The sequence below is a fragment of the Psittacula echo genome (genome assembly GCF_963264785.1).
Source record: "Psittacula echo genome assembly, chromosome: 14".
NCBI lineage: Eukaryota > Metazoa > Chordata > Aves > Psittaciformes > Psittacidae > Psittacula > Psittacula echo.
Window position 1 is genome coordinate 3,715,961 of NC_137750.1, and position 26,907 is coordinate 3,742,867.

Sequence of the window (26,907 nt, forward strand, 5' to 3'; positions counted from 1 at the left end):
AGGATGCTTGCACTCTTAGAAATCATGGCGTCTCCTACCTTCTCCTCACCTCTCCAGCAACGCAAGTTGATTCAATGGCTCAAGGCTGGAACACGATATACACTTAAATCCTCAGGGTGACAAGCTACAGCACCCCGCCTCCTCCACTGGGACCGCACCGTGGGGCTGCCCGCCACACGCACGCGGTGTGCCTGTCCCAACGTATAGAGGAACAGCGCTGGAGCACGGTCCTCCTGACCCCCCCTCAGCCCCATCGAGGTCTGGAGCTCTTGACACCGGCTACGAGCAACACCGCTGCTGTAGCAGCTGTGCCGAGACCCAGCGCTGATGCCGCAGGGCAGCGAAAGGCCGCGAATGAGCCCCACTGTGGACTCAATGCCCCATTCCCGGTACCCGGAGGACCCTTTTCCCCTCGGGAGCGCCAAGAGTCGTGTCAGGCTCCGCCCCCTTCGGGGTGTCCCCGCCCCTCACGCCCCGCCCCGGGTCCTGAGGCGGCCGGAGGTGGCTCTGTCGGTGCCTGTCGAGCGTGGGGCTTTGTGTGGGGCCTGCTTGTTTCCGGTGTGTGTGTGTGTGTGTGTGTGCCGGCGGGGAACGCAGAGCGCAGCCGGGGCCATGGCGGAGAGCGGCGCGGAGCGGGCCGATGGCCGCATCGTGAAAATGGAGGTGGATTACAGCGCGACGGTGGACCAGCGGCTGCCCGAGTGCGAGCGGCTGGCGCAGGTGAGCGGGACGGGGCGGCCCGGTGGTGCGGATGGGCTGAGTCATGGCGCGGGGTGCGCTAGGCCGCGCTCGGGGAGGCCCGGGATGTGTGCGGCCGCTTCTTGACACCCGGTCCCGCTCTCGGGCCCTGCCTTGGGGAAAGGGAGAAGTCGGAGCTGCTCCATTGCTTCACTGGCAGCGTACGGGAGGGTGGGGAGAGAGGCAAGAGGAGAGCAGAGTGCAGTCGATCCTGTCAGGTTGGGCAGGCAGCGCTTTGCTGCTGACTCGGCTGTGTAAGTGTCCCAAAAGGCTGGAACGAAGGGTCAGAGCCATGGCAGGCTGATGGGGTGCTTGGCATCTGCTCAGCAAACGTGTGTGCACCCAGCCGTAGGCCACCTCAGGATGTCTTTTTGGTGGGTTCATAGAAGTAATCACACATACGGTGTGTCTTAAGGACTTTTTGTAATGGTCTGGTTCTGTAATATAGAGATTCTTGAGCATCTCAGACCTCATAACAGGCAGAGTGGATTTGCTGTTAGGTTCTGTCGCAGTAGGATGTCATCTGATTCTTTTGATGCCGCAAATACCCTGCTTGATCCACGTCTTGTTGTGATAGACGCGTTGTTCTATATAGCGTATGTAGGATTCTGAAGGCAGTAGCCTTAAAATGCGTAAAATGCATCTTACACTACCTTAAGACTGTGTTGTATGGAGAGTAGGCACATGTGTTTTGTTCCATGGGCACAGCTCTGCATGAGTATGGACACCATGGCCATGTTTCACTGCTGCATAACACATATTGCTTTGTGGCAGTAAGAGCACATCCTTGACAAAACATTACATCTGGTTTAAAAGGTCTCAGTAGGGTGGGTGTGTTTTAGAAGTAAATCTAATTTTCTCTTTTTTTTTGTAATTATTTCCCTAGTTTCTAACCGTTTTTTTGCAGCCCCGCAGTTACCATGGGCTGTTACAAATTCCCCCATATTCATGGAATCCCAGCCTGGTTTGGGTTGGAAGGGACGTTAAAGCTCATCCACTTCCAACCCCCTGCCTCTGGCAGGGACACCTTCCACTAGAGCAGCTTGCTCCAAGCCCCATCCAGCTTTGCCATTTTAAATCCAGTGTAAAACATTAACTTTCTGTTTTACAAGATATTGGTAGGAATTACAGTTTAGGACTAAAAGTACATTGTGGTATCTTTAGGTTCTCTAAAGAAAGGCAAATACAGTTGTCAAACCCCAGAAAGCAACACTATTATAATTATAAAATATAGAATCATAGAATAGTTGGGTTGGAAAGGCCTAATTCCATGCTTAGACAGTAAAACATATATAGTTTTTGTAATACCCTGTAATTAAGATATGATGAATGTGGATGAAAGTAATAGTAGAACAATTTTTTGGCCAAGGTATCTAATTGCATCTCCGTTCTCACTTAAAGCGTTGTTTTGGCTAGGAAGAAATGAGTCTTCCGTCTAGCTGGGTGAATGTGAGCTGACCTAACCTGCCTGATACCCGTCTGTCTTGAGTGAGAAACCTAGCAACTTATGGCATGTGTTGGGCAGAAATGGAACTTGTACCTTTCCAGTTTCATCTGTGTGTAGAACCTTAAAGTTAATACTGTGTATGTTTCTTTTGTTAAGGGAAAAAACCCCTTTATAGTACACCCCAATCTTAAATGAGTGTGCAAGCTGGTTTGGTTTCTACTTACATGAGAATTGGAGCTACTCTCCATTTAAATGGAAATGTGTTCTTCACTCACTGTGATAATTCTTTCCCTATCACATTAGGAAGGAAGACTGCAAGAAGTAATTGAAAACCTTCTCTCCTTGGAAAAACAAACACGAACGGTAAGCAGCATATGGTATCCTACACCCCTCCTGTTCCACTGCATTCAAGTTGTGTGGGGAATTGCAGTATAGTGTTTCTCTTCTGCTGTTCTTTTCTTAAAAATCAGGCTAGGAATAACCAGGTTTTTTCCCTTCTTAGAATTGAAATGCAAGGGATGGAGGTCTGCAGCTTGTTCAGTCCATCACTAATATGCTCTTTGTTTTTTATAGGCATCTGACATGGTCTCCACATCCCGTATCTTAGTTGCTATAGTGAAAATGTGTTATGAAGCTAAGGACTGGGATGCCCTTAATGAAAACATTATTCTTCTATCAAAGAGAAGAAGTCAGTTAAAACAGGTGAATTTAGTTCTTTGAAACAAACCTTACATTTGGATTATGTATTATGGATCTGATTCCCCCTCGTGTCTAGGGACTTTCCTGACTTTGTAGCACCTGCCTGCACGTATTCTTCTTAGCTTCTGGTGATGTTTTTTGGTAGGCATATGAAAGCCAGTAATGAAACTGATGTCTGGAGTTCATCTGTCTTCATGTGGTGCCTCAGCAGCATGCAGTCCAGCTTGTCATTCTTGGCAACACAGCTGTGGCTTTCTGCTTTCCTGCGTATCAATGCTTTTAGATGGTGATTCATCTTTACGCTCTTCTGCATGAAGTCTGAATTCTCTATTGTGAATTTTTCATGTTCACATGAGGTGTCCATTAAACAGAATTCCTACAGTTTGCTGTGCTCAAATAAGGTATATGATTTATATGCTTGCTTCTGAAACTCACACTCTGGAATTCAGTTTTGTCTCAGGAATCAGCCATCAGGACAGCTGAAAGCACTTGCACTTAAGAGGGTACAAAGTTTATTGCACTGTATGTTTAGTTTGACTTAATTAGAAATCAGCAACAGGTAATTTCAATGGCATCATTGCTTTAGGAAGCAAAAGGTCACATACTTAATGTACAGAAACATTAGGAGTTTGTGCAAAAGTCTAGTACTTCTTACTAAGAAGTTCTCTAACTTGCTCAGACTGGCTGAAGACTTGGATCATTTCAGCTTTCAGTTCATCAGCTGAATTTTCTTCTTGGGGAAGAAGTTTCTAGAAGTTTCATCCTGCTTTCTGGTTTTTAGAAGTATGTATTTTAATAATAATTGTAACGGCTTTGTCAGCATTGTTAACAGGAGAACATATTCCAATACCTGTGCTTGCCACTGAAGGATGCTTGCTTATTGGTGCCTCTTTGGGAATGTGCAGAGATGGGAAAACATCAGTCTGAAATAATTGCCCTCTTCCTTTCCTTCCTGAAAAACCTGCAGGTGTCCTAAAGAGAAGGGCTAGTGCACACCCGTAAAAGAAGATACACTTTTCCTTCAACCATGCAGGTCTTAGGGCAAACAAATAAGTTTTGTCAGTCCATGTGAGAGCCGTTTGGATTTGGCAGGAGTGCTGCTTCTAAGGAGAGAGCCATGTGGGATGAATTGAGTATCACTGGATAAAACGAGATGTAAGAAGTGACAGAACAGCATCACATTTGACTTGTAGCATCAGTTGCTATCAGCATTTCACACAATTCTATGAGTCAAAGCGATGATGTATCTTACATTCTTATTGAAAGGAGTCTCTTTAGTTTGATATGAAACTATTTAGTACTTATCTCTGAGTGTTATAGTTTGAATGCATTTGCAAAATCTAACCCCATGGTATGCTTTCTGTTCTGTTACTGTTCTAGGCAGTTGCTAAAATGGTCCAGCAGTGCTGCACTTACGTTGAAGAAATCACAGACTTACCAGTCAAACTGCGCTTAATTGACACATTGCGTATGGTTACAGAAGGAAAAGTAAGATTTTGTTTTAAGACTGAATGTCTAAAAGGTAGAATAAAAATGTTCACCTTCTTTAAAAGCATAGCTTCGTAATGTTATTTCTTAATCTTGTACAAATAAGAGCAAAAGTAATATTTAAGTTAACCTGAGAAACCAAGTAGTATATTTCTTTCCAAAAGACTGCAATCACATGCAAGTAATGTGCTAAAACACTGGTCATATTTCCATGATGCAGATGTTTGGATGTATTATTAACAAAATAGTACATTTCGGAGTTCTAAAATGGCATTTATTTTTCACTTGAAAAATGTTATGCATTCGAATTTCTAAGAGAAATGGGCAGGTTTAGTTTAATTTCCTCTGCACTCAGCAAAGTGTTACATACAGTTATGGTAACCAGAAGGTGATATCAAAACATTATACCAAGCTAATTATTTACATAATATTCCTTTTGCTTTAAGAAAATAATTCTGGAATAAGGCAAATTTGTGTTAATGTTACGGCTTTTGTTTGTTCAAAGTCTAAATTGTTAGTAATCAAGTATTGTTGATTTACAGCTGGATAGGAGTGAATAAAACAGCACAAACGGTACTGCCCAGTACCCACTAACCACTGAAATCTCAACTTTGTATCTGTTTCAGTGTATTTTAGTCAAAATATTTAATACTTCATTCACAGAGTGCATCCTTTTATCTTTGCTTAAAGAATGGTATTAGATATTACTTCTAGATTAATTTGGTCTGAGTACTTCTGGTGCATCAGCTATCCATCATGTTTTATCTGCGTGTGTTGTAGATAGTGTCAGTCTAGAGGATGGAAACACAAGGAATTAATTGGTTGTATGGCAACATCAAATAAGTGTCTTAGTGGGGTTGCAGACTTAGAGTTGCACACTTTAGAAAATTCCAGTGTTTAAACTATGGCTTCTGCTTTCAGATATATGTGGAAATTGAACGTGCTCGCCTGACAAAGACACTTGCAACAATAAAAGAACAGAATGGTGAAGTCAAAGAGGCTGCCTCTATTCTGCAGGAATTGCAGGTAACGTGCCTTGTCACTCAAAGTCTTGTCATCTTTTAGATTATCCTTTAGAAACTTCATCAGGTACATCTGCAGCAATGCTTGGAGTGAGATTAACTGTTATTAGTGAAAGTGTAATTCAGTTTTAACTGGTTTCGTTAGTCTCATAGTTAGGTTACTTAGAATATTTCCTACTTGGAAAACAGATTTCAATTCTCCAGGTAGAGCATTGAGTTCAATGTTAATGGATTCTTCTGATTCTTTTCTCCATTTTCACTTGCTTTTTCTGTTTTGTTCCCGTCTCTCCACCCTGACAAACTCCCACTCTTCTTGCACAATTAAGACTCCACTTGATTTCACTTTGACAGTGTTAAATAGTTACATTTTCATTTTAGGTGGAAACCTATGGTTCAATGGAAAAGAAAGAACGTGTGGAATTTATCTTGGAGCAGATGAGACTCTGTCTAGCTGTAAAAGATTATATTCGGACTCAAATTATCAGCAAAAAAATTAACACAAAATTCTTCCAAGAAGAAAACACAGAAGTAAGTCACTGGAGGACTTTTTTCTCTCCCTCTGCCCTTCCCAATTTTAATCTGATATGCCTGTTTTCAGGTCCAAGTGTATTTGAATCCCTTTGTTTTCTGCGATCCAGTACGATCCATGGAGCTGTACTAATTTTGCTGTTTGCTACTGTTTCAGAAACTAAAGCTGAAATACTACAACTTAATGATCCAGCTGGATCAACATGAAGGCTCTTACCTCTCTATCTGCAAACACTACAGAGCCATTTATGATACTCCGTGTATCCAGGCTGAAAGTGAAAAGTGGCAGCAGGTAAAGAAGTATTACATACAAAATGTCTGTATTTTCATGTGGCAAATACCCATATCAATACCAGATCAATTTACAGCAGTTGAAGTAGCTCATCAGTCTGTTGTTCTTGGGGTTTTTTTAATGTTATGTTAACAAATTGGTTAGTTGAAAACAGCTCTAATTTTCTGCAAGATGACATCAGTTTCACCTAAACTTAATACACTGGGCTTAAGCCTTTTACATGTTAAACTCTTAAGGTCTGTGGGAAGTGTTTTCAATTCCTTTGTTTAATTATGGGAGAAAACCCACTCTTTCCTCTTAAACAGGCACTGAAGAGCGTTGTTCTTTATGTAATTCTTTCACCCTATGACAACGAACAGTCCGATTTGGTGCACAGAATTAGTAGTGACAAAAAGCTAGAAGAAATCCCCAAGTATAAGTAAGTATTCTTTCTAACACATAGTTCTTAGTTAAAACAAAGAATGTTTCTCTCAAACTGGCTGTGCAAGTGGAAATTGTGCTGAGTCTGCTGTCAGCATCTTGGAATTTAATGCTGTATGCAAAATAATGCAATATTCGTGATTGTGCAAGTTCTACATTAAAGTAAATGTCCCTTAATGAGAGAAAGATCTTTATTAGAAACACAGTCTGACTTGAGCTGCCCCGACAGTGTGCAGTATTATATTCATGAAGAACAATAAATACCAATAGAAATAAAATGAAAGCACATTAAAGTACTTCTTTGATCTATCTAAGTATGAAATGAGGTTTATTAATACAGGATTGTAAGCCAACTTTACTAAATCATTTAGAGACCTCCTAAAACTATTTACCACCATGGAATTGATGCGATGGACTGCCTTAGTTGAAGAATATGGGAAAGAATTGAGAGAAGGATCCCTCGACAGTCCTGCAACAGATGTTTTTGGCTGCACAGAGGAAGGTGAAAAGAGATGGAAAGATTTAAAGAACAGAGTTGTGGAACATGTAAGTCTGGCAGTCTCTAAGCACTAGCTATGTATTCAGTGCCTCAACTAAAAATGCTTTTCACTTGCCATATTTCAGTTACAAAGAGAAACAAAAGAAGCATGTAGTAAAGCAGCAGATAGTTGCCTTGTCCATTGTGTTCCACTTTCAACATTTGCTCATCTGCCTTTATTATTGATAGGTATTTGGCACGGTTGCCAGAACACAAAGATTATACTGCACTCAAATTGTGAGATTTAGCATTCACATTTCAATGGAGCAGAAACTTGAAAGTCTTGTTTTGTATTAAATTTGTAATTAATTAATTATATTACCTAATCATTTGTCATGTAGAGACTTTCATACCTTTTACAAACAAAAGAACTCATGTTCATAATTACCTCATGTACGTTATGCTGTACACAGCTCCTGATCTGCTTTTAACATTGGCTCTTATATTTTTGCAGCCTGCTTCAGTTATTTTTTGCACGTAACTCTCTACTCTGAAAACTTTTATTCCAGAATATTAGAATAATGGCTAAATATTACACCAGAATTACAATGAAGAGAATGGCGCAGCTCCTGGATCTGTCTGTTGATGTAAGCGTTCCTTTCCTTATCCTTCTTTCATAAAGGATGTGGAAGTGTATGTGTGCGTGTGTTTGTGGCAAAAATATAAGCAAAGTAATGTTCTCTTTGAGTTCTCTTTTTTTGCTTGGAAAGCTGTGTAAGTGATGCCATGGATCATCATTGTGTTATTTTACAGACAATGCAGGAAGATGTAGCATGGTAGAAGTACAATGCTTGGTTCACAATTCTCAGGGTTTACACTTGTGTGTGGCTATGGATACAGTAGCTGTTATTGTATCTCTATATGCCTGTCTTTGTATTATTCTTGTAGCTCTCCTGGCTTTGTCCTTAGTTTGTCCTTCATCCCCTGTTTGTGTTACCAGTGCTTTTCAGGTCTTACAGGGAGAACGAAGTGTGCTATACTAATAGATAGGGAGCATTAACTCAACTTCAGTTCATTGGGTTCTTTTTATGAGAGGGAGTGTAAAAGTCAATAATAACATTAATCTGATTATTTGTTGCTTTGCTAGGCAACATGAAGACCTGAGTGTATTTTCATGCCTTTTTGTGAGTTGGAAAACTGATGGGTTTTTTTTTAATCCAGGCAGAACTCAGTTTCATGATGCACGTGCCCATAAGGCAAAAGCTGCCCTTAAAAATTCACTTATATTCAACATCTCTCTCATTTAAATGCTGGAGCTTTGTGTCTTGTGTTTCAGTGTTAAAAAGTTTTTTGTCAATGGGTAATTAAAACTGACTGAAGATGTAACAGGGTTTTAGTTTCTCACCTTTAAATGTCCCTGTTCATAGATGGTTGTACTTTGGGGACGTGGGCAGGAGTAGTTTTTGTCATCCCCCTTTGTGTTTTCAAGAGCTTTCCAAAGGGATTCATACATCATGGCATATTGGTATTTCAAGTGCAAATGAAAAGCTTTACCTTACTTCCTTGTAATTAAATCTGCTCTTTTCCACAAATAAACCTTGTTAGTAGTCAGTAATTCACAGATTTTCCTATGCCTCTCTTGTCAGATGGCTTGATCAGATATCCGTGTAGCCAAGTGTTCCAAAGTGTAAAAGTCTGTTGGTGTAGTATGTTAAACTTCTAAATCCATGAAAGGTAATTACCTTGCAGTGCCAACATGTGTAATATTAATTGCGTGGGGTTTTAAGTACAATATTACTATAGCTGTATTCCTGTTAAGTGTAAAGAAAATCTCGTTCCCTGCTTTAATGCTTGGGAGGAATTCTGATGTTTTATAGATAAAAAAGCTTTTCTCCTGACTTAAGTGTTGTTTGTCTTTACAGGAATCGGAGGAGTTCCTGTCTAACCTGGTAGTTAATAAGACCATCTTTGCTAAAGTAGACAGGCTGGCAGGAATTATCAATTTTCAGAGGCCGAAGGACCCAAACAATATACTCAATGACTGGTCTCACAAGCTCAACTCACTCATGGCCCTAGTTAACAAAACTACGCATCTCATTGCCAAAGAGGAGATGATACATAACCTGCAGTAAGGTGCCTCAGTAATCTCAGTGCTTTTAAAGAAGGCATAAAATCTTCATAATAAGAGACTATTATTCCAACGTGTGTATGGTTTGTTTTCTCCTTGTCAGGCCTTCCTGGTCTAAAATTTAGAACATAATTCTGAAATTCCTGTTGACAATTAAGTTCCCTTGATTATTCTTTCAGTTGTTAAATGTTTTTGCTACAACAGTTGGTGAAAGAGCATAATAAATCTGTATTGCCTGTATAATAGCAGTCTCGTGATTTCTTTTTCATGTATACCTGTATCTATCTAAACATAATTCTGCGGTTATTTCATTACAGGACTATTTGTGAGGCTGTGATTGAGAAGATATACTGTATATAATAAAATCCTAGGGTTTTGCAGTAGCATGCATTGAGGTAACTTAAAATATTTTAATGTTATGTCAAGATACTTTTTGAACAAAATTCTGGATGTTCATCTTAAGAATAATGCTGTTTTTTGTGATTTGAGACTACAGATAGACTTTAATTCTAAACTGACTGAGAAATCTACCTGAACTTTGCTTGGTGCAAGGCACTAACTTTCAGTTTCTTTGGTGAGAGTTTATTATGGATACAAAAGCAATTATGCAGTTAGCTAAGGTACTACTTCAGAGCTGCTGCTTCTCATCATTGAATGTGTTACATTTGGAGAAGCTAATGTCTTGTTATTTGCTTTAACCTACTTGTAATGGAGGGAAGCTGTAGACTTTTCCCCTTGTGCTTGTTCTGTCTTTTTAAGGAAGTAAAACCGTAGCGTGAATGTATAGTAAGAATCAATGGGACTTACTGAGTTTGCTCTGGTTTCTAATGATTGTTCATGCTAGCCATAACTAACTATTCTGTCATAATTAATTAGGCAGAGACTGTAATTGTAAATAAAGTACTGAGGTGTTTACAAAAACTCCTTTAAAGCACACTGAACTTCATTCACAGCACCACTCTTAGCACAGGTAATTACCATATGAATACATAGGAAACCAGGGAACTTCAGACAGCAATTTTGTGTGAGGAAAGTTTGTGGAGGGACAAGAAAAGATACGAGGTTCTAAGCAGCAATTTCAATTTGAAATGCAGACATTGGACATAGTTTAAGGGAAACTTGGGAATGTCTTTTGTAACCTTATCAAGCCACACCAATCCAGCTCACAGCATTTAAGTGACAAAAAAAGCAGCTGAACTATCAGTGAGGGAAGGGAGAAAGAGGAGCAGACTGTTTACAAGGCCTAGGATGCTTAGCATCCAACTTCCTAAACTGTACTATGTTCCTAGCTGTATGAGCTGGGTAGAATGTCACAACTATGTCCAAGACGGGGATGGTACTAGTCTGTGCAAGGTTAGACTTAGCATGAGCAAAACTGGCTGTTGCTGGGGTGATGAGCAAATTAACTTCAGTTTTGACCTTCTCAACTGGAAAATAAATCAATCTGGAAGCAGAGGCTAGTGGGATCAGAAAGGGAAGCAGTGGGTCATCAGGGGAAGTGAGAACTTGCATCTCCCTGTTCTTATCATAAACCTTTTTCTTCTGTTGCAAGTCTGGACCAGAATCTTCAACCCCAAGTATTTAAGCTTATGGCTCTGTGACACTTCTACCAGATGAGAGATACTGGACCTGTTTACCCAGCCAACTCTCTTTTCCCTTTTTATCTTAGAGTGGAATAGTTCAGTGGTTTCCTGACCCTACTTACTGGGGTTCTTGTGGATCTTTGAATCTCTCTGGCCTAGCTATATCCCTTTCTGCTGCCTTTGTTTGCATTTAGAGCACAGGCTTGTTGGAGAGAGGAGATGGTTTCTCGCCTCACAAATACCTTTTGCTGTCAGCATTGGAGGGAACTTGGAAGCACTCTTACCTTTCAACAGTCCAGGTATCTCCTTAAAATTCAGTTTAGAAGGATTATGAAGATTCTCTTTCATGGCCTGTGTTCATACCAAAGATCCACAGTGATCAACCTTTTTGCCTTTTGGTCTGAAACACATTTTTGTCCTCACAGAGTTCACTTGGTTTGACTTGGTTGTCTTGCCTTGACAACATACTGCCCAAGGCAAACTCCCTACCTAACTGTCCTCAAGAGTGAGACAGACCTGGTGTGTACTTAGTACTTGGTGCCAGACGCAAGAATCCCTTGGGGTTTTCCTCCTCACACATCACAAAGTTAAAAGAGGAGTTTAAAAACACTGTAGAATGATTAAGCTGTACAGTAAGCCCGAGTGAGTGGACAAGAATCCAGTAATTTATTTAGCCTGGAGTCTGGGGGTTGGGGTTTTATTTTTTGTTTGATTGGGGGTTTTTTAATTGGTGCTCTTTTTCTGGCAGACTACTGTTAATGCAAGCAAAAGGAGTGTATCTTCAGTGTTGAAAAGGTTGCCACAATCAGCTTGCTAGGAAAGAAGACAAGCTGTAAACTTCTGGTGCTAGTTCATCTCAAGAATGCAGATGTATGTCAGATACAGCTCCTCCAGGAGAAGTTTAAAGGTCAAAGGCATGCTGGCTTCTTAAAAAAGCATTGAGATTGAAGATCTTTGATCTTGACAATGTGGGATCAAACCATTGCATTAATCTGAACTTTGTAGTTCCTATCTCCTCAATGTACTCTCAATATCCCCTTATTGCTGTTTGCGTCTCAACAGTCTCCTTTTGTGGATCGAAGGAAGAATGAATTAGTTTGAATATTACTTGTTCTAGAAAATGTTTGTGTTTAAAGAGTCCACGTTGGAGAAATGTTATCCTTGGATAATTGCAAAGTAAGATTAAAGTTGAGATCATTTGTTCATTAGAGGACTCTGGAGGAATTCCAGGGGAATTTTCATGTTGGAAAATCACAACTTGCTACTCTTCAGCTTAATAATCAGGCATTCATGGCTGCCTGGAAAAACAGTTTGCTTTATTGTTTAGTAAGACCAAGAATTACTGTTGCTATCTAACCTCAGGTCTGCCACTGGCTTGTTTGCAGCAGAGGGTAAGTCACGTCACTTCTGTTAATTTCCCATGATTGCTGCTTCTGAAGGAGTTCAAAAACTTATAAACTCCAGTGTGCAAAGACAATAAAAACATTGCTTCTAGTACTGCAATCAGCCTGGAACTTCTGTTGAGAAAGGCCTCCTGTTGTTCTGTTTCTCAGAGGTGAAAACTGCTCAGGATGCCTGCTGGGATGTTAGGCTGCAGTGTTAGCTAGGCAATTCCCTGCTCAATGTGTTCTATTACAAGCTTACTACTTTTACATGTCAATTGTAATGATTTTTTCTGTATTCTGAAGTTAGATATCATGAGCGGAGCTGATTGAAAACTGAGTTTACTGTATTGGAATTCAAGAAATACCAGTTCCCAGAAACAGGAGTGAACTTTATCACAGAATGAAAAATTATTTTCTCAAATTTCCTGGGAAGGCAGAAGGCTGAGGAGAAAGAAACAAAGCAGCAGTGTAAGTCTGCAGTAATAGTTTTGTTTTGAAAAGGTAGAAACCAAGCTATTGCTGTGATTCCAAGTGCGCAGCTCACGGGTGAGCCAGGACTCTAGGGCTTTTTGGCTACCAAGCTCTCCATTAGCCCCGAAGCAAGTGAGGGTTTCAGAGTTCCCAACTCTTCCAGGATCTGTGCCACACCTCTCGGAGCTCTGCTCAGATCTGAGCTCCATGGCAGGGAGCCTAGCAGCCCCAAGTGGCCCCAGGTTTTCAAACTCCTGTTTTTCTGGCAAGGAGCCTACATTCTCCAGGGACCTGGGAATGGCTCCTAGCTTCACAGAATAGGGAAAAGCCCTGTGAACAGGCATTTACAGAATCCCAACTTAGGGGTAGGGAGACTGGATGTTAGTGCCTTCTGTACAGAACTTCCTTGCAGTTTTGGTCACTGGGAGGTGAGGCTTTCTAAATGTTTTCTCAGCAGGAAATTGCAATTTTCAGATCTGAAAGGTTTTGAAATCCTAAAAAATGTAGAAGTGGGATTGAATTTGGTGTTGCTGCAGTTGTTGGAGGGGGGTTTGGTTTGTTGTTCTGTTTTAATCTTACCATTATAACAAGTCCCTAGAAATATCAGTGGCTCTTGAGGATCTGAGTCCTGTCAAGTCTCATGATGCTGAGCAGAGATTAATTGTTTTGTTCCTATCTCATGCCTCCCCATTATGCCTTGGGCATTTCTTACATTTGCAACATACTGTTGCTTTTCTTCTGCTCCAGACTCCATGTGACTTGTTCTCCTTGGTCAGAAGCCCAGTGCTGTGAGCTCTTCTTGTCATGAAATCCTATTAGTGAGCACAGCACACAGGGATTCCAGGAACTTAAGAAAGCCTGAACAGTTCTGGAAGTGCAGTCAGCACATAACACATGTTTCTGTGCCTAGCCCAGTGGTGAGTGAAGGCCTAACTTGTCATCTCAGCCTGTAGAGTTGTGAATGATGTATCTGATTGTAGTTGGAAGCCCAAATTACAGTTTCTACTAGGTAATACAATTCAAGGAGAGAGAAAGAGACATCTCATGGAGTTCCCCCCACAGTAGCAGCTAACATAACAAGCTTATTTCCTTAAATTATCCTTTAATACTATATTGAAACATGTCAATAAAAGCCACAAGAAATCTTTTTCTTCCCATGTGGTGTACAACCCATGGCTAGTGGCGTACACTGCCCTCTGTGCTGTTCTAATAGAAGGGGCCCTGAAACCAAAGTTGCATTGCATTAAGGCTGTTTGGATTTGGGAGCTCATCCCTTAGGCCATTTGCTGTATGATTTGAACTTTAAGCAGAATTTCCAAAGGTTGGAGCCTAAATTTGTTTTGGATCAACATTTTTCCTCTTTCTATCTGGTACAAAAAGACTATGAAAGAGCTTGAAGGGGGCACCACATGCAAACAACACAGTTACTCCCATCTCGCAGGCTCAGTAGCAGCACTTGAACAAAGTAGTGCTTGCCAGCCAATCCCAGCTAGACCGGCTGGCTCTCTAGCCTCTGGCATGTCCACTTGGGGTTTATGCACTACAGTTAACCAGTCTACAAAATAAAGCAAAACCTACTTCATATGGAGGCTAAGAGGTTTAGATTAAGTAAAATAATAAAAAGCAGTGGGTGGAAGGGCACAGACTCCAGAATACCGTGTTTTATACACAGCACTTTTTTGGAGTCAGGGGATTCCCCTGCTGCTGTGGTCTTTCCCCTGCTCCTTTCTGGGCTGTTTCTGCCCTCCTCTGACAGCAGGTTTTGCCTTTCAGTACTTTCAATCTAGGCATTTTAAAACAACAGAGACAGGTAGCAATGAAACTGGTGTCTGTCATTGAACAAATCCTTCCTTGTGTAACTTGGTCACCAGCTACACAATTTTTTTTCCTAGCACAGCATAAAGAAATACTGTCAGAACAAATGGATTTAAAAGTGAATGAGATCTTACATCAAAAATAAACCCAGCAAATTTGTGCCTCACCCCAAACAGAACTCCAGAGGACGTGTGTGTATTTTTAGATACATGCACGGAAAATGTTCCTTTTCATTTTGTAACAGAAAATGTCACCAGTAATACAGAAGCTCACTAGGAACCAAACATCCAACCTCCAAAATCACAAACTAATTCCACTCCAACAACCTGGACTGAAGGAGACACAAAGTTAGTTACATCCTAAACATCATTTCACCTTTAGCTGATTCACTGGAACTCCCTGGTCCTTGCACAGTGCTCATGGAAGCGGCCCTAGATCATGTTGGAGCATGTCCTTTGGGCTCCCAGGGATCAGCAGGGATGGGTGATGGCTGCAGAAACCCTTCTGTCTTCCCACAATGGAGTCTCCTGGTTTGAGGCTGGGATCAACCCCACTCCCCTCCAGCATGGCCTTGGGCAGGGCACTGGAACAGTTAACTACACTCCCAACTGTATTTATAAAGTCGAATTAAAAGTGGACTGATTTAAGTCTGCGCTGCAAATGCAAAGGATTTCTTTAAGTTTATTTCCTTCTGCATTTACATTTTTTTTTGCAAGGAGCTCTCTCTTTATAAACGCATTACTGATGCATATTGAAAATAATCTCGGGCACAAGTATCTTCTTGCAGTGGCAATGCATCAGAGGTTTGGCTGGTGGTTATTCTTCAAAGAGTTGGGAGGTATAACATGTAAATTTAAATATAAATGTATTTAGGAAAATCCAATACTAAAATGATCTGGATCTTATAATTATTTTAATTAAAGTAAAAGGAAAAGTGTTTTTAAAGACATTGCAACCCTGTTCTGTTGATAACCTTTATTAAGAGCCTGAAGTAGGCCATTTCCCCCCAGATTTCTCACCCGCTTTGCCCTGAAGCACGATGGCCTCTGCATAGCGAGAGGCACCATCCCCAAAGGCCTTGCCTTGGAGAAGCCAGTTTGCATAACCGTGTAGGTATGAACAATCGATTACCAAACATCTGGAGCGCACAGCTAACACGGAAGATTACCCTGTGAAAATACAACTGTTATGCAAAGCAGTTTCTGGAACTCATGCGCAGCCAGAACCACTTTACCATCAGTCCTTGGGCAGCAGCAGGTGGGTCTGCAGAACACCACGTACAACAGGCGCTGTTCCATCGCCTGGCTGCAGCCTCCGCCTGTGGGCCCAGGGGGCTGCGAGTGTCTGTAAGGGCAGAAACTAAGCAACCAACCAACCAAACAAAACCCCAAAGCCAAACTAACCCCAAACCCATCAAAACAGTACCAAAACCCGCGAGAAACACGCATTTCAGCACAGGAGGACCCTGTCTCGCAGCTTACCGGTGGGACTCTACGCGTGTGCGCAGCTCTACCCCGCGCTGAGGGGCTGCTGCGTGCGTGCAGAGGCAGCGACGCGATTCTCAAGGAAGGGGAGGGGGCGAGAAAAATAAAGAAAACAACGAATAAAAAACCCACCCCGGTGTAGCCGCTTCCCAGCCCCAGCGGCGCGGCACTGCCCCCTCACGCCGCTGCCTGAGGGGAAGAGCTGTGGGCCGGGGTCCGCGGCCGCCCTCCGCCAGCTGCCGCCTGCCCCACCGTGCCGCGAATAGAGCCGCGGGTCCGGGTCCTGCCCCTGGTCCCGGTTCCGGTTCCGGTCCCGGTTGTGTCCCCGGTCGCGGTCGCAGCACTCCGCGCCCTCCGCCTTGCCCCGCTGGCCGCCGGGCCAGGCCGGGCCGGGCGCAGGGCGGGGGAGGGCTTTCCCACAATGCTTTGTGGGGCCGTTGACAAGTGGATCCAAGATGGCGTAGAAAGTAATGACAGGTAAGTCAGGACTTCCCCGTTCGCCCCCCGCGGGGGCCGAGGCCGGCCGGGCCCGGCTGGCGGGGAGCTCCTGGGAGGCCTCGGGGGACCTTCTGTGACCCGCAGCTCGACCGAGCGGCCGAGCGAGGGGTGCCGGCCGGGCCGGGGGCTGAGCGGTGCCGGCTGGAGAGGGCCCTGTGTCTGCGGAGGGGCCTGCAGCGGCAGCCGCTCCGGGGCTGTTTACGGGCGGGCTCTGCCGGAGCGCCGGGGGCTGCCGCGCTCTCCCGTGGGCCCGCGGCTGCCGGCGGGCGGGTCGGCGCGGCCCTGAGCCCGGCGCCGCGGGGGCAGGCGGAGGGGCCGGTGTGGAGAGCCGGGGATGCCTCGCAGAAGCCCGGCTTGCCCGGGCTCCGGGGGTGCTCCGTCGGGGAGGAGGGTGGCGGGAGGCAGGGGGTGGGAGTCAGCTTTGTTTTTGTGCCGGGCGGGGCGGGAGGGAACGGCTGGCGACAGCCAGGAAATCACAACCATAAAATACAAGTAGGGAAACGTTTTTAGGTAGGGTTTGTTGAAGGATGGAAAAACAAATTGAGAGAATTTAACAGCTGCTGTAAAATTAACCCTCGGAGCGATTGAAGGGTTGGCAGAGGAGCTTTTATTTTTGTTTTCTGCAGGAGGCTTTGTCAGGGCCGAGTGGCTACAAGTTGGGAGGTCTAACACAGAGCCCGAGAGCACCTCTCACATGATGCAACTGTCCTGAAACTGAAAATAGGGGAGTTCCTACCGCAGGTTGCCATACGGCCCTCCCAACAAACTATATACATGTATATATAAGGCAAATCCGCAAGTAGGGAAAGGATATATGTTGCTCCTCCTGGGGTGGGTCGTGTCCTTTCATTATCAGTTTCCAAATGAGTGAAGTTGTTTGGCTTCAGTGCATTGTTAGTGAAACTGTTGTTTGATTATAGTAACGTGATTAAACACATCATTGATGGAAATAAAGAGCGAACTGCAGGAAGGCAGTTGCAAGGTTGCTTTCCAGTGAATGACAAAACAAGTGAGAGGTAACAAGGCAGCTGGATTTTTGCATTATCAGAGGTACAGTGAGCTTGAGATGGAGTTTTAAAAGAACAGAGTATATTTCACTTTTCATTGAAGAAATAAAAGAATTCAGTTGTAAGACACACAAATCTCCTGAGAATGAATGTCCCCATTGACAAAATGCATCATGGAGAGTGTTGTTGGGATGGTTTGAATTGTTGGGGTCTCCTAATGTTGTTCTTAATAAATAATATAATTGAAACAAGGTGAAGGATAACATAGTTCCCTCCCTTTATTTATATTAGAAAAAGACACAATCCTTTGTAGAGATGAAAAAAACCCTAAGTTAAATGAAGTGGTACTTGGTAAGTTTGCATTATTTTCCAGGACTGACTGGTAGAACGGACAGGTTTTAAAATAATGTGTTTTAAACTCAGTTGTTTCAGTACGTTTGGGTTATAGCAGCTTGTGAATGAAAACTCTGGTGGGTTTGTTATTTTTAGGGAGCAAAGCTTGTTTGATGGGGACAGTCTGGGGTTGTCGGGCAGCTTGCTGGTCCTGTGCATCGAGGGGCTGATTTTGAACTTGCAGTTGAAACTGAGATGAGGGGGAAGTGTACAAGAGACCATCACATTCCCTCCCCCTCCTCGGGATACAAACCGAGGGATTCACTCTTAGATGAATCAGGCTTTGGTAGGCTTAGCTTTGACAGCGCAGAAATTGTGAGTGGTGAAAGCTGAGTTATGCTGGTTTTTGTGTTGAACTTTAATTAGCAGAACAATTTTTCTTTATTGGCAAGTGAAGGACCATTTTCTGTGTTATTGCTGATAGAATTGAGTTCTCTTTGTAATTTGTTATGAAAGCAGAACTTACTTTCTTTATTTTTTCCTAGCTCAAGTCACATTTCTATTATCACTCCTTATCTCTGAGTTCTTTTAAGTTATGAAATGTACTGTGTGTGTATTTCCCCTCTGTTAGTTCACACACGCTGTGCCTTTTTGAGTGAGCCAGATGAATTTTTCAATGAAAGAGGCTTATTGAAGTGATAGCTCTAGGACTTGAAAGGTTGTCATAGCTGGTTATGTTGGGGGATTTTTGGTTTTGTTTTATTTGGGGGGTAGGAGGTGTGGGCTTTTTCTGCCTCTCCCCAGCAGACTAAAACCTGAGAGATGTGGAAGCAATGTCTTAATCTGTAATTTGTCCCAGTTCTGCTTGATCTGTCATGGAGGAGCCTTTCCCTTTGTGAAATCTCACTGGTTTCAGAGAAGTGGTTCCTGGGCTTTGGGCTCTGTGTGAGTAGATCTGGTTGCAGGAGAAGGGCTGCAGTGTTGAGAGAACTTCTGATTGAAGGTTCTATTCACAGAGAGATTCCCATCTCGACAAATGTACGTGGCAGTGTCTAGAAACTTTGAAGAGGTGGTATTTCCAACTGGGTAGGATTCAGGCCTAGTGCTTGAGCGATCTGGACAGCCTGATGCAAATCACTTCACCTGTTTATGCTGTCTTTTGAAGGAATTTAAAATAGGAATAGTGAATCTTACCAACCTGTAAGGACTCTTGACGCCTGTGGATGAAAGAGGCTGTGTAGGAGCCACGCAATATTACTAGTAATGTTTTCCAACTCTGTTAATTTAGTAGTGTGATGAAATATTTTCTCCATTGTCGGCAATTATTGTTGTTACTAAAATCCCCTTTGCAATTATAGCTGGATATTCTCTCAGTGTGGTGGTTCTTTTCTTTTTCTTCGTTGTTTACTACCACCTTACATTTGCTCCTGCACTTTATTCTAGGTGTTTTCATTTTAGCAATGACAGAAGCAATTGCTGGAGCAATTCAGATTATTAGTTCAAAGCCCTTGAATCTTTCACCTCACTGACGTTCCCTCCTGAGGTCAGTGGTACCCAATAGGTCTGGTAGCAGGAGTGAAATATACATCAGGAAAATGTTTTGTAATAATTTAAATCCTCTCCCCTGTGCACAGCCTGAATAACCAGGGAAAGCCATGGGAACTGGCAGGGAGGACAAGAGGGAAGGATGGTGTCATTCTGCTCTAGCTTAGAGATGGAGTAGGTGGACAGCTGGCGTTCCCCCTGCCTGTGGGATCAGTAGGTCAAGAGTCCTAGTAAATGCGAATCCCATCCCTGTGTTTTTCCTGGCATTGTTAAAGGCTTCTTCCTGGAAGCAGATCCCTCGTATCCCTCTTGGTGCAAAGGTGCTGGTGGCTTATCATCAGGGAGAAACCAGCAAGTTTTGTCTTCCCCATCTTCCCTCCTGCTTGCGTGTTATAGCTGTTTAATAATTTCTCACTGCTTTTCTTGAGATGCTAAGGCAAGATCCCATTATCACTACGTTGTGTTTTTCCCCTTTAAATAGAAGTCCTATGAGTTAGATAATCAGAACAAAGAAGGCCTTCCTTTTTCTGATCTTGTTTGGCTTAATATTTCTTCTGTGGCCTTCGGCAGTAGTTAGCACTTGCATTTATGTGTATCAATGGCATATTTAGAGACATTGTGCTCTATATGTTTGATTTCTTACTCCCTTTGGTAGACTTCTGTGATAGTCACTCTTGTTTCAGCAAGGAAGAAAAGAGAATATTGGTAAAGAGAGCTTTTACAGAAGTTTGAACTGAGCATTAAGGAGTAAAAACCCTGAAGGAATGCTTGGTCTGGAGATTTTGACTGTGAAAGTAACACTTGTTTTCTCCTGTTATTTATTGGGGGGGGGGGGGGGGAGGGAGGAAAGGAGAGGAAGAAAATGACTTAACTTTATAGATAGCGAAATGAGTCTTCAAGGTCTGATCCCTCCACAGAAAGAGCCCAGCTTCTGATGATTTTATGATGGTGGTATTGATATGTAACTCAAGTTCCTTATTCAAAGCCAGTCTTGCTTACTGAGCTTTCATCTTCTCTTCACACAGATGTTTACAACATGAGGCTGCAACCAGAAGCAATCACTCATGTCTAAGAAAAACAGAAAAGTGAATATTACTGTAGGAAAAGAAGTGATTAGGAATTTAAGCAGGGAGATTGTAATTACCCATGGGTGAGAATTTGTTTCTCTGCTGCATTTCTATTGCACTGCTAGATGAAGTTAAAGGGTACTTAATGTGGCTATAACATAATATCCAAATATTTTTCCACAATTTTCTATGCAAATTCATTGTCATAAATTTAATAGAAGTGCACTGGTTATTTACACAGTCTTTTCTCAGAGTCCTTCAAAATATCAAATTACAGACTTATTACAGGAAAGCCAGATAAGAAATCAGAGATTTCAGTCTTTTTCCCTCTTAAATGTAATTTTACTACACTGAAGGGTTCCATTTTATGATATAAAAAGTTTGAGTGGTTACTATGGCCCCAACCTCCTTCTGAATGAATGCAAACTATCAGATTTTCTAAGTGGCATGGAGTCTTTGTCAGCTGTTAGGAGACTTATACTTGAGCAAGAAGGTAATTGAGGATTAACAACACTGAACTGTGCTGCTTTTCCAAGAAGCAGTAGATACACAGTGCTGCTGAGTTGGTAGCAAGAGTTTTTGTAAGTGATTTTATGTAAAGAGATGTTTTGGAGATGTTACTGTAAACTGTTGTGCGATTTGTTTCTGTTAGGAAGTACCACTTGCATGAAGAATGATGTGTCTGAGGTGGATGTTTTAAATCTTTGGTGTATATGTGGTTTGGGGAAATAAATTTCATGATGTTCCCTGTTTGTAAGCAGTAGGAAGGCTGATGATTCTCAGAGCTGTAATGACTAAACATCGGAAGAAAAAGAATAGTAGACTTATGTTTGGTATGAAGTTTGAATTTTGAAGTGGCAGGAAGTGAAGGACAGAAATGTCAGCAGTGTGTGCATTCATCTGAGCTGGTTTTACGATAGATAGGATAAGTGTTAGGTAGAAATGATCTCTCAGTCTGTGAATTTCACAGGGTTGGGGTTGTTTTTTCATGGTTCTATATATCAAAATTACAATGTTCATCAAAACACTAAAAATGACACTACTTAAATATGCTTAGGAGATCTTTCAGAGCCCTTCAGACCCCATGGCAAAAGGAAAATGGGTAGCACCACACAAGCTGTTTCTGAGAATCTTGCTTACTGGGTAAGGTGGCACGAGTGTTTAATTTGTTGGGAAATATTTAGTGGTTCAGTAAACCAAGAAAGTAGCAAATCTTTGTGGACATAATAAATGGAGAATGCCACAAATGAAAAGCATAGTGGTTTTGGCGGCATATAAAATTATTCTTCTTGTTTATATATCTTCTCACTTAATACAAGATAATCTGTATTTTTGTAAGTGAGGTTTGCATTTTATCCTGGGATGATTTTGGGGGGTTGGGGACGGGCAGTGTGCTTCTGTACCCAAGCGATGTTCCTTCACTGCTCTGAGCTCAGTTCCCTATCAGCAGGATGGGATTCCTGAATGCTGTGGACCAGCCATGGTAGCTGCCTTGTATCTGCTCCTCTGTCATTGTGGCAGCTAGAATCTGCTGTGTTTCTCTCACTGTCTGCACAGTGAAGTTGTTGAGAGAAGTGAGGTTTTAAGCATCCTTCTGAATCTGCACTAAGCTGTAGCTGAGTGCTGTAGGTATTTTATTGAAGTGATGCTTTTGATGATAGCTGTTTGTGCTAATGGTTTTGAGGTAACCGTACTCTGGCTGTACCTTAAAACAGTCACTTTTGGAATGGTGTAGGACATTTGTTGATTGAACTGACTGATCTTGCTTGCCTGTGGTGTTGTTTATATTTGTTTGGCTAGGCTAAACACTGCTTTTCTTCCTCCGAAGTTCTGTCAGAATGATGCCAGTAACCACACTAGGGTTGTTACTCATTCCTGCTGATGTCTGCTCTTTGAGTGGGGTTGGAAATACGTGACTGAATCTCTAATGTTCATTTCAAAAGGAATGAGTAGGGTGAATGCCACTGGGAAACTTGTGCTTTGGATACAAGTTATGGGTTTGCTGTGTGAGAAGAACTTGGGAATCCATGTTCTATTCTCAGGAGAGGTGTAAAAATTGAGCCTGTTGATAGTATCACATTCATGCGTTTGAGGAGAGGAAACAGGGATGTTATAAAAGCATTATCCAGATGCAGAAGGGTTAATACCATTAAAATACAGAGTTAGAAGACAACTCCCCAAACCAAGCTTAGCTTTATTATGCTGAACTATTTGAAGCACAGTCATGTAAAAATGAATTTCAAAGGTTATTTACAATAAAGATAGCAATTTTTAGTGGTGGAGGTTAGTTATTGCTTTGAACTTTCAAAACAGCACACAAAAATATCATGCACAGTTACATAATAGGCATGGTTTTGGGAAAGATGTGTTTGGAGTATCTGTGGGTGGCATGATTGTGTTATTAAATCTGTTATGGTAGGACCCTTTTGTGCTAAGCACTGTATAAATGCGTAACAAAAAACTCTGTCACAGTATTATTCACTACTATAATAAATTTAAGTTCATTATAATGCTGCAGTGAAGACTGAGGTATATTGAAAGAAAATTTTCCTGGTTTTGCAGCTTTCTGGCTTATTTCTGTGCTCCGTTTGTGAACTCTGCACCATAAACCATGTGATATAACTGATACTGAGAGTGAAGATTTTTACTTTCTTTTGCCTCTTGAATAGACTGAAAGTGAGATTCAGATTTTGCATCTCAAAAAATGAATTTAGGGCTTTTCCCCCCCCATACATCTCTTAAACTGTGATCCATACATGGAGCATTTGCACTAGTGACAAGCTGTGTTCTTCCGGTTGATCCCCTGGCCATAGGTGTATGTTGCTTTGCATTCCTGGGATATGTCAAGAGTGGATTAAGTTCTTGTATGAAAATGGAGTTTGGCATGTGAGGAAGGACTGTTTCATCATCACTACAATAGCCCTGTTGAGAAGAGAAAGCGTGGATTGAATCACTGTGCTTTAGAGCTGCTTATTGGTGGGGGAAGAAGTGGTTGCATGGGGTTTTCCAAAAGGGGGTATGCTGTGATAAATAATTTCCTAATTTTAGAAATAACTTTTATTGCTGGAATCCATCTGTAGCTGTGTTAGAGGGAGCAGGAAATTGAACACAAGACTGGAAGTAAGGGACTGCTAGTTTTGATTCTCTGTGGCTAGTTAAATTGATGAACTTTAGGAAATGAAATGTGGTCAAGTGCTCTCTGTATGAATGGCAAGTTCAGAGAGTGTTGTGGAAAACTTTATGACATGGTTTTGCCTTTAAACTTCTGAAATACGTTTGTAAATATCCTGATGTGTTTTGCGTTGAAATGATGCTTGGGAATCTTCTTTGATTCCCCTTTGTATTCCTTGGGAACACAGTTTTGTACTTGGCATTTTGAAAATGAGGTGACAGATGTTTAGTCACATATACACAGATGTACCTATATATCATACAGCAGGCACTTCTCAAAAGGGACTTTTGGCATTATGACTCAGTGGAGAAGAATATTGGTAATTGCATGACTGTGGAAGTCCTTAAGATTAATGTGTGTCACTTTTTTTGGTCAAAATTACTGCTGGACATTACAAGGTGAAATGTGCAGAGGCACTCAGGAGCAAGGCCGTGTTCTGTTAGTCAAGTGCTTAAAAGAGAGGTTCAGCCACAAGCAGGTTATAGTTTGAAGCGTTGTGGATTAATGATGTTTGAAACAGCTCTTAGGATATGAACACTGTATTCTTCTTTGAGTTTGAGACTTGCAGGTTGGTGCTGCTCCGTGGAGAGCTGCTGGTTGTGCAGTGCTGATTTTTTCCCTTTGTTTTTCTCTGGCAAATTTCATTAAGAGAAGCAAAGATTAAATTACTTTTCTAATGCATTTTTTTAAACGTAAGTAATTGGTGATGTTGTTATGGGGATAAAATGGTAACCGTGGGACAATATTTCACTTAAAATGCCCTCATCTTGGTTAAGTGTGAGAAACTTTACTCTCAAAAAGCAGTAAGAACGTACAGGTATAGGGGATACAGACTGCTGCTGTTAACTGGTTATTATGAAAGACTGTTTACGTGGAGATTTTCTATGAAGGAGCCAAAAGAACTTTAGGTGGGGCAGAAGCACCACCTATTATTATGTTACCTGATGCTTACTATGACATACTCCTCATTTCAGTTGGTTACTGCTTGCCAAATGTTAATTATTTGGGTTGAAATTTCCCATGGTAGGTGTCTATCGCAGGCTGACTTTTTGGGTGCTGTGGAGGGAGTGAAGGGTTTTGCCTACATGATCCAGTCTTTTTTGAAAACAGGGCAAAAAATGTGTTTTTATGTTCACAATAAAATAGGGGGAAAAAACCCTAATGGCCTGTAGAGCTGCTTTGTAAAATATTGAGATGTGGTATAGTGATATGTTTCTGCCAAGGATATACTTGTTATCAACCCTGTGAAAATCTGCTCAGCATCGGTCAAATTAGCATTTAGTACAAGTCTAAAAAGATAATTAATCCCTGCAGTGAATATACTTCAGCTTGTGTTAAATGGGACTTCTGTACAATTTGCAGGCTAGGGCTTCCACATTCCTCCCTAGTATGATTTTGGACAAAAATGAGAACACAGAGAATTCCCCCCCTGTACTCCTGACACCTAGTTCCTCTTTCCTACCAGCTCTACCTTCATTTAGCACAGAGGAAGCAGTGACTGGATTTAAACAGAAGGTGCAAAATGGAGATTTTCACAGAATATGCAGAATATGTAGAGTAAATGTGGAGACGGGGGTGACTGAACAAAGAAACTGAAAAACACTAGTGTTAGAAAGAAATAGAAGGGAGGCTACACTGTCTGGCTGCATACAATTTATTTTATAATGCTAATGCAGTTGTTTGTTGGAATACATTTTCACTATTTGCATAAATTAGAAAGTGTTTCAGAAATGGCGTAGGGAATAACAAATAAAAGGCAAATCATACTTAAGCCCCGTCTTTGCTACAGTTCATTTTCTGTATTTCTAATGAACGCTCTCATGTTGTGATGTAGAGAAATGCTGAGTACTCATAAGTCACTCTGCAGACTCTGGGTGTTTGCCTTTGATCATATAAAGGGTAGTATAGTACAGGGCAGAGCATAATGGGGAAGAATCACTTTCAGTTGTCTTAATCTGAATCTTAAGAAGTGTATGTGTTGTCATGTCTTAATTCTTTGTAACATGGGAATAATGTCAGAAGGATAAAGGTATTTTCTTAATACTTGTAAAGTGCTCAGTCCCAGTATTTATAAGCATTCTTGGGAAATTAATGAAAACATTAAAATGCAGTCCTGAGAACCAGATTTGAGTAGCACGCAGTAAATAAGGCCTTAGGCCCTGTGCTCAGTATTTAACTCAATGTCCATTAAGCAGGCAGCCTCTGTTCCGCCTGCTCATTCTGCCAGGTAGCCTTGGAAAATGTAGTATGTGACTAATACAGTGAAAGGCAATATCATAATGCAGGCACACAGAGGGACCAACATAAGCTTGTACAGATACTTTTGTCATTACACAACCCTTGAGGATTGACCTTTGCAATCTAGTATTTATACTCTAATTGTAATGAATGCAATATGTATATAGATTTGCTTTGTGTAGCTCTGAATCTTGAATTTGTCAGCAATGGATGGTTTTCAGACAAAGGGAGTACACACCACATTGATGATGTGCTTTGACTTACCATCTATTTTGCTTAGTTTCATCAAGATAGGAAATGTTTTCAGACAGTGGTGTGAAAAAGGATCATTCTAAAGGCAGGCGATGAAGATATTTAGGATACTTACGTGGTGGATGGGGTGGTTACAAGTGCTGAGGTCATGAGTTCTTTCCAGACTTTGAGCCAAAGGTGGCCACTTTGTGTAAATGCTGCTGCCACTGGCTGTATAGATTGTCCTTTCTGCTGCTATTTCCAAAATGAAAATGAGGTAAGTAAAGGTAATATAGTGTTAGTAATCATTTAATGAAGTGTCTGTACTGCAGTCGTAACTGGCATGCAATCAAATCTGACTTGTTACTGTGATGTATGTTAAGTGGTTTAAAGAACACAGAGGATCCAGATGTGGAAGACATTTGCTCTTAATCTCAATTGCGGATATATTTTTTACTGTTGTTATGTGAATAGTAAACCACCCACAGGCACTTGCTCCTTTTTTGGTAAATGTGGATGTGTTTATTCTATTAAGTTTACTGGATCAGACTCAAGGCTCTATTTATGTGGCCAGAGATCACTTGTCCCCTTAATTTATGGTGCCCTTTGTTTTTTCAATGAGGAAGGATAATCTAAGTATTTAATGGTAGGGGGGCATCATGAACCTCTTAATTCCTTTTTCTCCCTTTCCAAAATCAAGCGTATCATGTTCCTTAGAGCCCATGTATCAGAAGTTCTTGCTGCTGTTATGCTATATAATAAAACCTCGAAATGAGCTTTCCTCATTCTGTATGCTCCATTTCAGATTTAACATTATTTTTGGAATTTCAGGTAGGGT

At 41.7% G+C, this 26,907-nt stretch overlaps 2 protein-coding genes across 7 annotated transcripts in view; both read left to right on the forward strand.

Moving 5' to 3' along the window:
* The first annotated feature begins 422 nt into the window (after positions 1-422).
* PSMD12 (proteasome 26S subunit, non-ATPase 12) lies at positions 423-12,227 on the forward strand. Of its 2 annotated transcripts, none has more exons than XR_013957991.1 (11): positions 423-720; positions 2,489-2,548; positions 2,759-2,887; positions 4,265-4,372; positions 5,294-5,398; positions 5,773-5,922; positions 6,080-6,214; positions 6,520-6,632; positions 7,006-7,180; positions 7,627-7,759; positions 9,035-9,103. XR_013957991.1 is itself a non-coding variant. In XM_080629185.1 (11 exons), exons 1-11 carry the CDS (start codon positions 613-615, stop codon positions 9,242-9,244), a joined length of 1,371 nt encoding a protein of 456 aa, XP_080485311.1. In that variant the 5' UTR covers positions 425-612; the 3' UTR covers positions 9,245-12,227. The 2 variants fall into 2 exon arrangements, 1 of the variants encoding a protein (XP_080485311.1); XM_080629185.1 differs by having other exon boundaries at positions 425-720; positions 7,682-7,759; positions 9,035-12,227.
* A 4,117-nt stretch (positions 12,228-16,344) lies between these two features.
* Positions 16,345-26,907, forward strand: part of HELZ (helicase with zinc finger) — an 87,909-nt gene continuing 77,346 nt past the window's right edge. For 3 of the 5 annotated variants that reach the window (XM_080629083.1, XM_080629084.1, XM_080629085.1), the window contains exon 1: positions 16,411-16,455. Coding sequence is in view for 1 of the 5 variants with exons in the window: in XM_080629086.1 (XP_080485212.1) it covers positions 16,449-16,455 (7 nt within the window). In the remaining 4 variants the exon portion in view is untranslated. Of the gene's footprint in view, positions 16,456-26,907 lie in introns of all 5 variants that reach the window. The other 2 variants (XM_080629086.1, XM_080629087.1) reach the window with 2 other exon arrangements.